Below are 12,916 nucleotides of genomic sequence, written 5' to 3' on the forward strand. Positions count from 1 at the left end.
TCTGTCTCTCCTTTTCTATGCCTAAATGTTGTGTAATTTTAGTTGTTCCCCTGTCCGTCTGTTTCCTCAATCGATCCTCATAGTTCATGGGTTTTATGTTACGCGTGTGTGTTAAAAATTGTCCTTTTTCATCGTCATCGCTCAAAATTTTAAAGATAAAATGTCAATTTCCACTTAATCATTAAATAAAATAAAATTTGTGTTTGTATTTTTTACTCAAAAATAATTGTTGTTATCCATCCATTCTTATCAATCATTAAACACGCACACACATTTGATTTAATCAAACAGAAACGTTGGAAATAGAATGCAAAACAATAACTACATCCAACCGAATTTGTCATACTTTTTTATCTCCATTTTCTCATTAAACAACATGACTACGGAGGGAGTTTGTCTTGCTCATAAGTGCATTAATGGTTATGTCCATCTTTTCTGGAACATTCATCACATCATCGCCATCAATTACGGGCTACGGCTGGATCGCAAAATAATGTTTTTAATAAAATATTTGTTTTGTTTAAATTGCAGCCGTTCATGGGTGGCCCCCGATATCCACCAGGACCCAGGCCGGGAGTGAGAATGCCGCAAGGAATTGGAAACGATTTCAATGGTGTAAGTATAGACGTGTGTTATGCACAGCTCAACTTGGCATGCAAATTGCAGTTTTACTTATACATGTTTCGCTTCTTCATTTTAGCCCCCCGGACAACCAATGATGCCAAATAGTATGGATCCGACGCGGCAAGGTAAGATCATTCTGGGCCTCCATTCCTTTCTCATTGTCCGGTAGCGTTTTAAATGGATACGATCATTTAGTGTACCACATTACACACACTCTCTTCTCTCCACCAATTACAAAAGAGTGATATTTTACACCCCCCTCCGAAGCGACTAGATATGATCCTCTCCGGTCCGCCCTGTCCGCCCTTTATTCTTCCTCCTTGTCTCTCGAGACAACACCCCGTAGTATCGCGCTTTACTTCTTCATACAGTTAGAATTTGTCTAAATGAAATACTAAGATCATCAATATAATTGTAACAATTTTGATGCCGATTATTGATTGCAAACCAATACAGAAATGATCGTGCTTTTGGAGATCGTGTTTACTTTCTTTATCGCCTCCTTCCCTATCAAGTCTCTCTTTCTTTCTCTCTCTATAACTTCCAAACAAACATTCATTGTTACGTAAAAGTGATCGAAAAGCAAATATTCGAACCAAAAGCGTTTAGTTTTGTTTACTTTTTTTGCCCCATTTTCCTACATCATACGTAACCTAAAAAAACTCACCACCCCACGGCCCTTTATTTAGCTGCTTGCAGACAAAATTTTTCGTTTGCTCTGTTGTTTTTTTGTTTTTCTGTTCCACCAGTTATTATGCAGTCGCCGTCACCAGTCGTCCCTCTACCCTCACCGTTCTCTTTCGATTTTGTCTTTGGCATAGTATAATACGTTGAGTTCCAATTGCAAAACACCTGCAACCACCCTCCTTATATTGGTTTTGAGCTGTGATCCATCACCCCCTCCCCCCCCATCCAATCCCTCTAAGTTATCGAAAGATTTTCCGTTTCTTTTTTACCATCAATCTATTTGCTGCTATCAATGAACTTCGTATTCCATTGATATTCCCAAAAACTCTACTGTCTCTCTCTCTATTATCACTCTCTCATGCTCTCTCTCTAGTTTGCAAAATTTATATCCTATCCTTATGTTTTGCAGTAAAATTATACAACTTTCACTTTGATTTGTCTGGTCCAAGTAATGGGCGTGTATACCTCCCTAGTCGCTCATACTAATAATTTTATTTACATTAAAACTGTGCAAAAATAATATGTTAACCAATTATTTAATGGCAATTTAAATTTGCTTGAAAAGAAAAAAGTATAAACTAAAGAACTCTGGGAATAGGTGTAAAAAGTTTGGTAAAGCAAAACAAAAAAAAAAAGTTAACAAACGGTTACAGCATTCAAATGGTTTCATTAAACGTAGCAAAAATGTAAACAACTCATAAGTGTATAAAACAAACACCTAATCTAATGGATGAAAGAGTACTTAAAAAGAGAAAAACAAACTCCTTTTCTGACTCTCCGAGATCCTCTCACTCTCTCTATCTCTCCGATCACTCTATCGGCCATATACTGTGGGCAAACAGCGATCTACCAAAAACAGTATGCTCAACAATAACCGCTCGCCAGTAAACGATCCTGGCGTCATTTAGTGTACCGTGTTGCGAAACCTCTGTAATAAAATCGAATCAATGTTTTCTTTTGTTCTTTGTTCTCTGTTCAGGTGAAGCTGGAGACTTTGTAGCATGGCAAGGTAGGCAATCTATGTCGCGCTTGTCTGCTACTTAAAACCACCCTGTTTTTTTTCGTTTGTTTGTTTTAGTTTTATTTTTCCTTCTTTATTTTTCTCCCTCCCTCTCTCTCTATCTCTTCTCTCTCTCTCTCTCTCTCTCTCTCTCTCTCTCTTTCTCTCTCTCTTTTGCAATTGCTTTTCTTCCTACACACTCACACACTTTCTCGCTTCTTTTTCTCACCTTTTCTTTCTGTTTTCTTTTCTGTTTCATTCACCTTTCCTGTTTTGTTCTGTGTGTATGTGCGCGCTGTTCTTTTACTTTTTTTAACACTATCCATTATCACTATCTGTGCATTACTTGTTTTGGTTGTTACAAATCATTTCATGTATTTTATTTCGTTTTTTTATGTGTTAAACAAATACTTTGCTCCTACACACATTGCTGTTCTTTCTTGTTTTGTGTATGTCTGTTTTACCTATCCGTTTCCTGTGAGAGTTAGACAAATAGTCACATCGGAGTGGATGTGTCCCCCCTTTCCCCTTTTGAACTATTTAACGCTGCCGCGGTATTTGTTTGAGGCTTTTGTTTATTTGATTTGTTTGTTTTGTCTTTACGTTACCGATCCTGTTGTACACTCTTTACTTTCTTTGAAATAACACACCTGCTTGTACTAATCTTTGTTACTTGTTACTTTGTTACTACTCCTCTTTATTCTTTTTTCTTTTGTTTCCTGTTTTTCTATGTGTTTCATGATTTTATTACAAAGACATTCTCTTTTCTAAGATTGTATGTGCTCTTTTATTGTCTTTTATTGCACCAAATTTTCTTATTCTACTCTTTCTTTCTCATCCTGGTCTGTTCTTCGTCTATTTTTAACTTTTTATCGGAAAGTACATTGAATAGGAGAACAAAATTCAAATTGAAAGTAAACGATTCGGTTTTAAAAGTGTGTAGTTTGTAATGTGGAGAAGCAGGAAGAAGGCAATCAGTTCATGTTGTAAACTTTGGCTCGATCTCCATTCAATGGACTGTTCAATTCAATTGTTGTCTGTCTCCTTCATCTCTTGTTCACTGTTCTATTGTTCCCCTCTATTGCCGTCACCTCAATCGTTGAAACTTTCACATTTTTGTAATGGAATAGTATTTCAGAATGAAACACTGTGTAGATTAACGATAAAGTCCATCTTAATGGTGTTTGATTCAACGACGTGTTGTATGACGGTTGTGTCTCATTGAGCTCTATCCTTAATCTTTCCCTCTATTGCCGCACTCTTTTTTTATGTGTTTTCTCTTCCAATCGAATTCGGTACGCTTATGTTTTTTTCCTGTTTATTTGTTTTGGGAATATCAAAGGTGTGTGCTATGATGGTGAAAGATTTTTAAGCATTTTGAAAGTGATCATGTGATAATTTTTGCACCCTAAATCGGTTTAAGAAATAAATGTCTATATGTGTGTGAGTGTGTGGAACACGAGAAGAAAAATTATCATCTTTTCCCATCATCATCATCATCATCATCATCTGCGCCCATTCGGTTTTTGTTTTATTTTTACATTATCTGTACATAGATAGACAACCTCTATTGCCCTGTTCTCTCCACCCTCTTTGACGCACCTTTCCAGTTTCGTAGTGTTTCGTTGCGTTTCATAAGTTTCCTCTTGCTTTGCTTTGTTTTGCCCTTTCCAGTCATATTTAGCGTTGTCTGTTCCTAATTTTAATGCTTGCAGCGCGCAATTTTTAGCCTAAACAGGAACGAAAAGTTCGGTGTGTTAATCCATATATGTGTTTCTTTTCTCTTCCATCTCTTTTCTTTTCTTCCTTTATGATCATATTGCATCCATCTCCATCATCACCTCACACCCCTCTCTGCAATCTGCCAAAAATTGCATCATTGCAATACCGTCTAATGAAATGTGTGTTGTGATCCTCATTTAAATGTGCTTTTTTGTAATATATTTCATTACGAAATTCCTCGTCGTTTTCTAATGTCATTTCATCCTATTCGTCTTTATCGGTTAATGGCATTTCATCATCCATTGTTTTTTTTAAATATTTATGTCATTTGTTTTGATGTCTCAAAAATGCAATTTATTGATTGTGTTTGGTTGTGATTTTGGCAACATCATCCATCCCCGTCATTTCATTACATGATTATATATACCCACCCTCCTTTTGGTGTGCCACCGTGCTGCTACCATCCTTATGTGCCTCTGTTCCCACCCTTTCCTCTGTAATATGATCGTACAATAATAAAAAAAATACCAATACAAATGTATCCAAAACAAAAACCACACTACAACTGTTCAGGCCCTCCAGGTATGGGTCCCATGAATCCTAGAATGAATCCACCTCGCGGCCCGGGCATGGGCCCCATGGGAGCGGGCACGTACGGTCCAGGAATGCGCGGTCCCCCACCAAACAGCAGTTTAGGACCGGGCGGTATGCCACCGATGGGTATGGCCGGCGGTCGGCCACAGTGGCAACCGAACACGTCATCGGTGAGTTGAGCCATCGCGCTCTTCAATATGAACAACCGGTTATGAATGTGCTTCATTGTTTTCGATCCTCTAGCCGATGAACTACTCGTCGTCCTCGCCCGGCAACTACGGCGGACCGCCGGGACCGAGCGGGCCCCCTGGACCGGGTACGCCCATCATGCCATCACCTCAAGATTCATCCAACTCCGGCGGCGAAAACATGTACACACCAATGAAACCTGTAAGTTGGCAAACATATCGTTGAAAATCACCACAATGTGCTTTCACGATCCCCGCTCATCCTTTCCCGCGCGTGTTGCTCATTTTAGGAATTCCCTATGGTCGGCGGCACGGACGGCAGCGGGCCGATGGGTGGACCGATGGGCCCGAACACGATGGGCGGCCCGGTACTTAATAACGATGGTTTGGACGGCATGAAGAACAGCCCCGCGAACGGTCCGGGCACGCCACGGGAAGACTCCGGCAGCGGTATGGGCGATTACAACCTCGGCGGCTTCGGTGGTCCCGGCGAGAACGTAAGTTTCGACAATTTCTAGTGACCAGTGTACTGCCAGTACCTCTTCGCTCACATTGCCCCCACAACCACAACCCTTCATTTTAACAACATTTTGCAACAACAACAACAAAACAACCAATCGACAACAACCCGCAAGGCTGAATGTGTGGGGTAAAACAGCGACCGACTTTTATGTATGATTTAGTTTACCCGCGTCTCCCCCATCCCACTCAAGTGTGTGTTTGTAGTGGGTCTGCGTCCCGCACCTCCCTCAAATACATATTTTGTGTGCGCTGCACAATGCGAATTATTTTATCACACAAAACATTTCCTAACTGTGTTGGGGAGGTTGTTCCTGTACCGAACTATTTAAATATTATCTCTCGGTCAACGTGAGAAAGGCCGTGTCTTAAAGCTACTAGAATGTTAAACACGTTTTCATTTTTAAATTGTTCACCTTTTCGCGTTGAGATCGATCCGTCACCTTGGGGGAGAAGCGAGTGCACGCACACAAATCGATTAAAAAACAACACTCATCATGTATATTTTAACATACTCACACTATTACTTCATAATGTCACCGAAGGCGGGCAGACGTTACTACTGAAAACGTTTCATGGGAAATTCAGGTGGAAATTTGTCTGTTGTTTTTTTTTAATAAAATTTCTCAGCTTTTTGTGCACATTTATCTTTCCATTTTCTAAACGCCCTTGATTGATTCTTTTCCAAAAGGTTTCACAGTCGGTGAACACTTTTAATGATTTAATAAATCTTTTTTTTAATTTGGGTTGCACCGTCCGCTATTTAGTGGATTTTTAAATGTAAATATAAAACATAGCGTGTGTTTGGTCGAGTTTTGATTTTCCAGTGGATAAATTGTTCACTGCTAAACAAAACTCCCTGTTCAGTTTGCTGCATTTGCGCACTCATTTCAGTGTTTCGGTAATTGGTAATTTTTAATCGCACAAAAGGGTATGAAATTGAATGAAAAAGGAAATTCTAATTTAATGCTGGCGACTGTTGTGTGCCAGTCGAAAAGGAAGGGGTGGTGTACCATTTTAGTAACGGCACTGTCAAGTAACGTTTTGTGTTTATTTTAGATAATTGTAATGATAAAGAAAATCATCTGTTAACTAATATATTTCTCTGTAAGGCCTTCACTGTTTGTGTCCCCTCGATATATATATCGAATCAACAACAACAACAACAACAACAAAAAGAAAAGTTCCCCAATTCATATTAATGAGAGTGGTGCGAGATTGTTGTGTGTGCCTCTATAATAGTAAATTACAGACTGCTCAATCGACAATGGTATGAACATTTACCGGGGCACCACCACCACCTAAACGGGTAAATGTTGGTAGCATTTAATATGTTGAATTTAATGGTTACGATCCGCGATCACACACCACCATTACCACCACCTCTCTTGATAGTAAATTGTGTAAATATAATCTTATAAATATATATCTATATACACTGCGCGCATCTTTATAATTATTGCTGTAAGAAAACAACAACAACAGTCGTCCCTTTTCTATTTTATAGGTTTTGAGGAAGATTTGGTTTTGAATTGTAAAATGAAAATCTCCTTCTCTTCTCTTTATTTTGTTTTCAATTGTCTCTTCAGTTTGAGCGGAACTTTTTTTCGTTATTTCTACTACATCTTAATGTTTCATTTTGGTTACTTTTTTGGTTTTGTTCATGACAACTTGTATGCACCTTTGTTTTCCATTTTTATGTTCAGTGTTTTTTTTTTACCTAGAGCGTTTCGGCACAAATCCCGTTTGTGAGAAGTAACGCAAAGAGAAGAAGTTTTGTCTTTTCACGCGGGACATCGTTATCCATTTAATATCCCAATCTAAAAAAAAAACATCAACCAATGACCTGAATGTACAGAGAGGAATGTAGATATCTCTTCTTAACATAAATAGCTAAACAAAAAAAAAACACAAAGCGGGGGCAACAATGATATTATTTTATGTGGAGCACTATCCATTTGAACACTACAAACAACCAAACAAACAAAACAACAAACAACCTGCACGACAAACGAGCAAGAGAAAGAGAATGCAATTAAAACATGATAAATGTATTTGTGTGTGTGTATGTATGTGTGTTTACTACAACACGACACGTGTACGTGCGTGTGTGTGTTTGTAAAACATGGACAAATAAATAAAGAGAAAGAGAACGATGTTTTCATTCGCCATATTCTTCAAGCGTGTTTGTAAAAGGTAGCCAGATACGACATGCACCGAGCATTGTTAGCAAGCGTTCTAATATGAATTACAAACCATTGTGTAACAGCAGCAGCAGTTGATAGAGAGCGTAATTTGGGCATCAGCATTGAACAATAAGGAGTTAATATGGGGACACGTAGGGATTAAAGTCAAGGGAAAGTAGTTGTAAAAGGGTTAGAAAGGGACAATCAATCAAGCTTTAGAAAACAAATCGTCCAATTATCGGCACTATTTGTTTTTGTGAAAAAGGCTCTTTTTGTTTTTGGAATAGAATATAATTCTAGCAGATAAAATAAACCAGCGCAGCGTAAGCATACACTACTAGCTATTACAGTTGATATGAACGCCACGCCGCGTATCATTTGTGTTTAAAAAGCCGGTTCGAAATAAAGCATACCACACCTCACTCCCTTTATATTGACGCAGTTAATGTAAAATATGTCTCGGCCGTCCTTTTGTGCCCATCCATCTCTCGAAAACGAGACTGTTGCGCGGTTCACAAACTCTACTTCCTAATGGTACTAGAGCCAGAGCAGAAGAGAATGGACACCCTAGTATGACGGAGGAGCTCCCCCAGAGAGATTCTGCAAACGTCCCGCATTTTGCATTGGCATTGGGCGCCAAGTGACTACTCCCTACCAACTCTTCGACGTCCGATGATCGTAAGACGCCTGCAGCAGACTTGCAGCAAAGAGACCCCTGAATGGCCTGAAAGAGGCCTCCAAGTGAAGTATAACAACACTATCGTACGAACCAAACCAAAAAAAAACACCCAAAGGTAGTGGAATATGTTTTTGCTGCTTACACACCCGATGTGCCTGGGGCTACTAGCCGGCCAACCCGGCAGCAGCCTGCCAAGCACACGAACACGTATATTAGCTTTGTCTCTTTTTTTCGTGGTTGATGGTCAAAATTATTATGTGGCTTTTGTTATGGGCGGGTGAGAGGACGGGAGGGCGTGTATGGGGTGGTAATACTATGTTAGTGTTTGTGTAGGAAAGTTGTGTGTTAGTTTATCAGCCGATACTCAATCCGATACGTTGTGAATGTGCGCCTACGAAAGCTACTTACAATAGAAATGCGCTACCACTACTACTACATTAACTCTAGTAACTGAATTGTTTGTCTGTTTGTATGAAAACCGTACTGTAGTAAACACAGATATATACACAAAACAAAAACAAAAAAAAAATCTCTTTCTCTTGCTCATTTTCTCTCACTTTATCTCTTTCTCACTCTCTCTCTCTCTTGTTCGATGGTGTCGTCGTGTATGTAGTGCTCATGTGGAGCGCTCCCACCATAGAGTAGTGTTATTGTCATTATAAAGACAAAAAAAAACATTAAACATAAAAACATGTAAAATATAATAGCAATTGAAGGACAGTGGTGTTATAGAGTAATTGTAAAAACCAATCTCTCTGGCAAAAAAACAGCGGAGATAAATATATCTGTCACAGCCTTCATCAATTGTTGATCACTTATAGCCTAGAAGAGCTTATCTTTTTATAATATTATTACTACTGTAATTGCATTCAATTGGAATTTATGGGGGATAACGGTATAACAAACATAGTGTAACTCTTTGATGATTGATATTTGAAATGAGTGAAAATTGTTTCGTTTTTAGTGATGATGATCTTCATAAGTTGCCTTAATTTTTTTTTGGTTTTTTTGTTTTTTAATGTTGCCCTATATCTTTTGTTTTGTCAATACCACGTACTGTAAAGATATTCAATTTAATTATTTCGAGCTCATAACAATAGTTTATATTTATTATTTGACCCAACAGTGGTGCTGAAGCGGTGTATCGATTGAGTTATCTGTAATGTTTTGACATTTTTTCCATTTTTTTCCAAGACAAACGCTGAACTTTTTTATGTTATAATCTTAACTATTGCACCTTTTATGTTAATTAACACTGAATGGAAAGGATTTTTTTAATTTATTGAATTAATTAAACGCTGAAACACACATACCAACAAACACATCATTTCCATACGCACACACCCACAGAGCCCAGTTGTAGTACGGACTCTTCCCATTTATTGCATCTCCCTAACAAAATGCCTCATCCATCCCGTTTTATTAGCATTTTTTATTATATTTTTAAACTATCATTCCACTAGATAGGTGTTTTTTTTCTCGACGTTTAAAACCCAATCTAACCAACCTATTTATATATATATATACAAAATAAGTATTTCGCTACAATTTGTGTTATGTGTATTTCTTTCAGGATCAAACCGAATCGGCCGCTATACTGAAAATAAAGGAAAGCATGCAGGAGGAGGCAAAGCGTTTCGAGAAAGACTCGGACCAGCCCGACTACTATATGCAATAACATCCTCCTTCTCCTACCGCTACTACAGCCGCTACTAGTACTTCTTCTATTACTTCTGTTATCGAATCTAGTAGTACTGATATCGTAAAGGCAATCTATGCTAGTACTACTTTTACCATTACCAGCACTATCACTATCGACAGCATTGGCGTCCTTGCCATCATGATCATTATGATCGTCGTCGCTACCACAACCACCACCAACACTGGGCACTACTACTACTACTACTACTATCACCAGCAGCAGCAGCAGCAGCAGAAGCAGAAGCAGCATCATCAACAACAACACCACAGACGCACTATGATCATTAGTGGCAAACAAATGTGTGCAATGGCAAACCATGCTTCTGTAACAGCTGGTACCCTCCCCCAAGTGGATTTTATTAATCACTCACCAGCAGCAGCAGCAGCAGCACAACGACAACGTTCGGTTGACGAGTCTCGTCGCTGCAGGTGAATACGTAAATTTGTTGAAGCAAAACGAGTACCAAACGGTATCATCACGCTGTCTGTGTATGTACCCCGTTGATGCGTCTGTATCTCATCACCATTGGAAGGATTAGGCGAAGAAGAAGACAAAAAAGCCTGCAAATAAGACTTGCTCTGCCGAGTGTGTGCGTGCGTTTGGGGGTGGCGAGGATTGATAATAATATGGCTGGGTTCTGGGTTCTCTATGGGTGTGACTGGGTTGTGTGGCTGCTAGACATAGACACACATACACACATTTTTACCAAAAAGAAGCAAAACTATAAAAATATTACACAAAAAAAGAGAAAGAGACAAAGCAGAGAGAGAGAGAGAAACGAGGGAAAACGTCACACTGGTTGAGCATAATGATAGCAGAAACAGAAAGGAAAAGAAAGGCAGAGAGAAAGAGAGTTGAAAGTTGAATATATAAAACGCGATGTATTCTAATGATAAAACCGGTAAAAAACAGAAACCAATTCACTCTTAAGTTTTCTTAGATTGTTACACAAAGACAGAGAAGGGAGCAACAGCACGAAGCTGATAGAGAGAGAGAGAGAGGGACACTCCTACATCCCCAATCAAGAAGGAAGAGAGAGAAAAGAGGACCCATAAAAAGATCAAGTAATCGTTCATTGCCGTCGGGTCATCCCTTGAGTTCGGGCGGGATGTGCAGGGATTGACGTTTGCTACAAGCATCTCGGCAATTTGGAACAGGAAAGCGTACCACAACGAATCGAATTCGTGTGCGTGACAGAAGAAAACCTTTGACCGCCCATTACTCGAGACTGTTTTTTTCGAGGTACCAATCCATCTCCGATCGATTGCGCGTGGTAAAGTTGCTCTTTTAAGCAAGAAAATGCAATTTTTAGGCCAAGAAAGGCTTAAAGAGGTGGCCCTCTTACACTTTGAGCGGGAACCATGTGTTTGGAAGAGTGTGAAGTGGTGTGTGTGTGTTGAAGACACAAACACAGAATAGGAATTTAAACCGCGAAACTATGCAAGAACCAACCCATAAGGAAAAAAAAGATAAACATACCTACACTGGATAGTGTGTATGTGTATGTATCTCCTCTTGATAATAGAAAAAAAACTTTTGGTGGCAAACAACATTAGATGTGGCGACGCGTACAAGAAGTATTGTGCAAAAAGTGTGCAAGTTGCAAAGCAAAATGTGAAGGATTGGTGGAGAAATATAGAGTGTTTTATTTCTTATTATTTAGCCCCGGGTATCAACGTCAACTTACGCTAGAGAGAGAAAGAGGAGGGAAGAGAAGCGATAGAAAGATGTTGGGAGAAGGAATGTAGTTAGTTTTTAAGTCCAGATTGATTGATTGAGTGAGGTCAGCGTTTCAAGATTATTCGAATCGAACATATAAATTATGATGCAGCAGCAAGCAGCAGCATACAAAGGAGAGGTCAATGTCCAAATGTGGCGTAAAAGAGAAAAAGAAAGGTAAATGGGACATGAAAAGAATGTGTAAAAACTCGTTAAATGAAGAAACAAAACAAAAACTACACATATACACAGTTGTCGTTAGTGAAAAAAAAAACAAGGGGAAAAGTACATAAGTAAAAGAAAACGGCATTGAATCTAATAACAAATCATCCCCCGATGTATAAAAAATCACGCACGGGAAAGGAAGGAGACACACGGCAAGGTAGAAATGGGGGGGAAAGTAAAGCAAACCTCCAGACAAAACAAAACCAATGGGAAAAGGGATACAACACAAGTAGATTAATTTATTTCGTTTCTAGGCACAATGATGCTAGAATCAATTACACACACACACATACCCTGTTGAAAAAAACACCCACACACACATACACACGAAGGACGAAGGCGGTCCACGCGACATTAGGTTGAGGGGCAGTTAGGGAGAAAGAGGAAGTAACATAAATCATTCAACTTTTATGTGTGTTACCGTCGTCGTCGTCGTCGTCATATTGCAGTGTGACCACCACCACGCGGGACTATTCAAATGGTGATGAGTAAGGGGAGGAATGAGTAGTAGGAAGTAGTAGTATAAAAAAACACACACAAGAATGCATCTGGGAGATATCAATGAGCAGAGAGCAGCGAACCCTCTCCGTCTCATAACACGTACACACACACACAAGAGCCCTCAATCCCCCCCAACATGGCGCATTCGCGTGCATGATAAGAAAGATTATGAATTATGTTGGCAATCGATGGAACGGGAGAGATACGTTATGTATTTGAGGGTGTGTATGTGCGCGTGTGTGTGTGTGTGTGTGTGTAACCCAATAGCATAATACCGCGCACGTGGCAATTGTGAATGGGTGGGGAAATTTCCTCCCACCAACCACCATCACCAACACCACCACAACAACCTCCATTGTGGTAAACTCTGGTAAATGAGAAAAATGGAAAATGGATGATTAAAGAAATAGAGAAAGAGAGAAAAAACGGCAACCAGCAAACAAAAATAAGAAAAAGAAAAAAATGTAAGAAATAAACATTTTATTTTGAATCCTATAATGTATCTCTTTTTTGTAATATTTATTCCCATATTTCGATTTTTTGTTATCATTTTCATAGATAATATAGTAT

The 12,916-nt window shown here is 39.1% G+C and overlaps 1 protein-coding gene across 10 annotated transcripts in view; it reads left to right on the plus strand.

The window, feature by feature from the left end:
* The window catches only part of LOC121600644 (single-stranded DNA-binding protein 3), a 36,191-nt gene extending 24,482 nt beyond the window's left edge, over positions 1 to 11,709 (plus strand). For 7 of the 10 annotated variants that reach the window (XM_041929446.1, XM_041929447.1, XM_041929444.1 and 4 more), the window contains 7 exons: positions 532 to 615; positions 701 to 749; positions 2,291 to 2,320; positions 4,607 to 4,797; positions 4,871 to 5,017; positions 5,106 to 5,312; positions 9,773 to 11,709. In XM_041929446.1, coding sequence (XP_041785380.1) covers positions 532 to 615; positions 701 to 749; positions 2,291 to 2,320; positions 4,607 to 4,797; positions 4,871 to 5,017; positions 5,106 to 5,312; positions 9,773 to 9,877 — 813 coding nt within the window. In that variant the 3' untranslated portion in view covers positions 9,878 to 11,709. The remainder of the gene's footprint in view (positions 1 to 531; positions 616 to 700; positions 750 to 2,290; positions 2,321 to 4,606; positions 4,798 to 4,870; positions 5,018 to 5,105; positions 5,313 to 9,772) is intronic. The other 3 variants (XM_041929448.1, XM_041929449.1, XM_041929450.1) reach the window with 3 other exon arrangements.
* The last annotated feature ends 1,207 nt before the right edge of the window (positions 11,710 to 12,916 follow it).

The sequence above is a fragment of the Anopheles merus genome, chromosome 3L, assembly GCF_017562075.2.
Source record: "Anopheles merus strain MAF chromosome 3L, AmerM5.1, whole genome shotgun sequence".
NCBI classification, from domain to species: domain Eukaryota; kingdom Metazoa; phylum Arthropoda; class Insecta; order Diptera; family Culicidae; genus Anopheles; species Anopheles merus.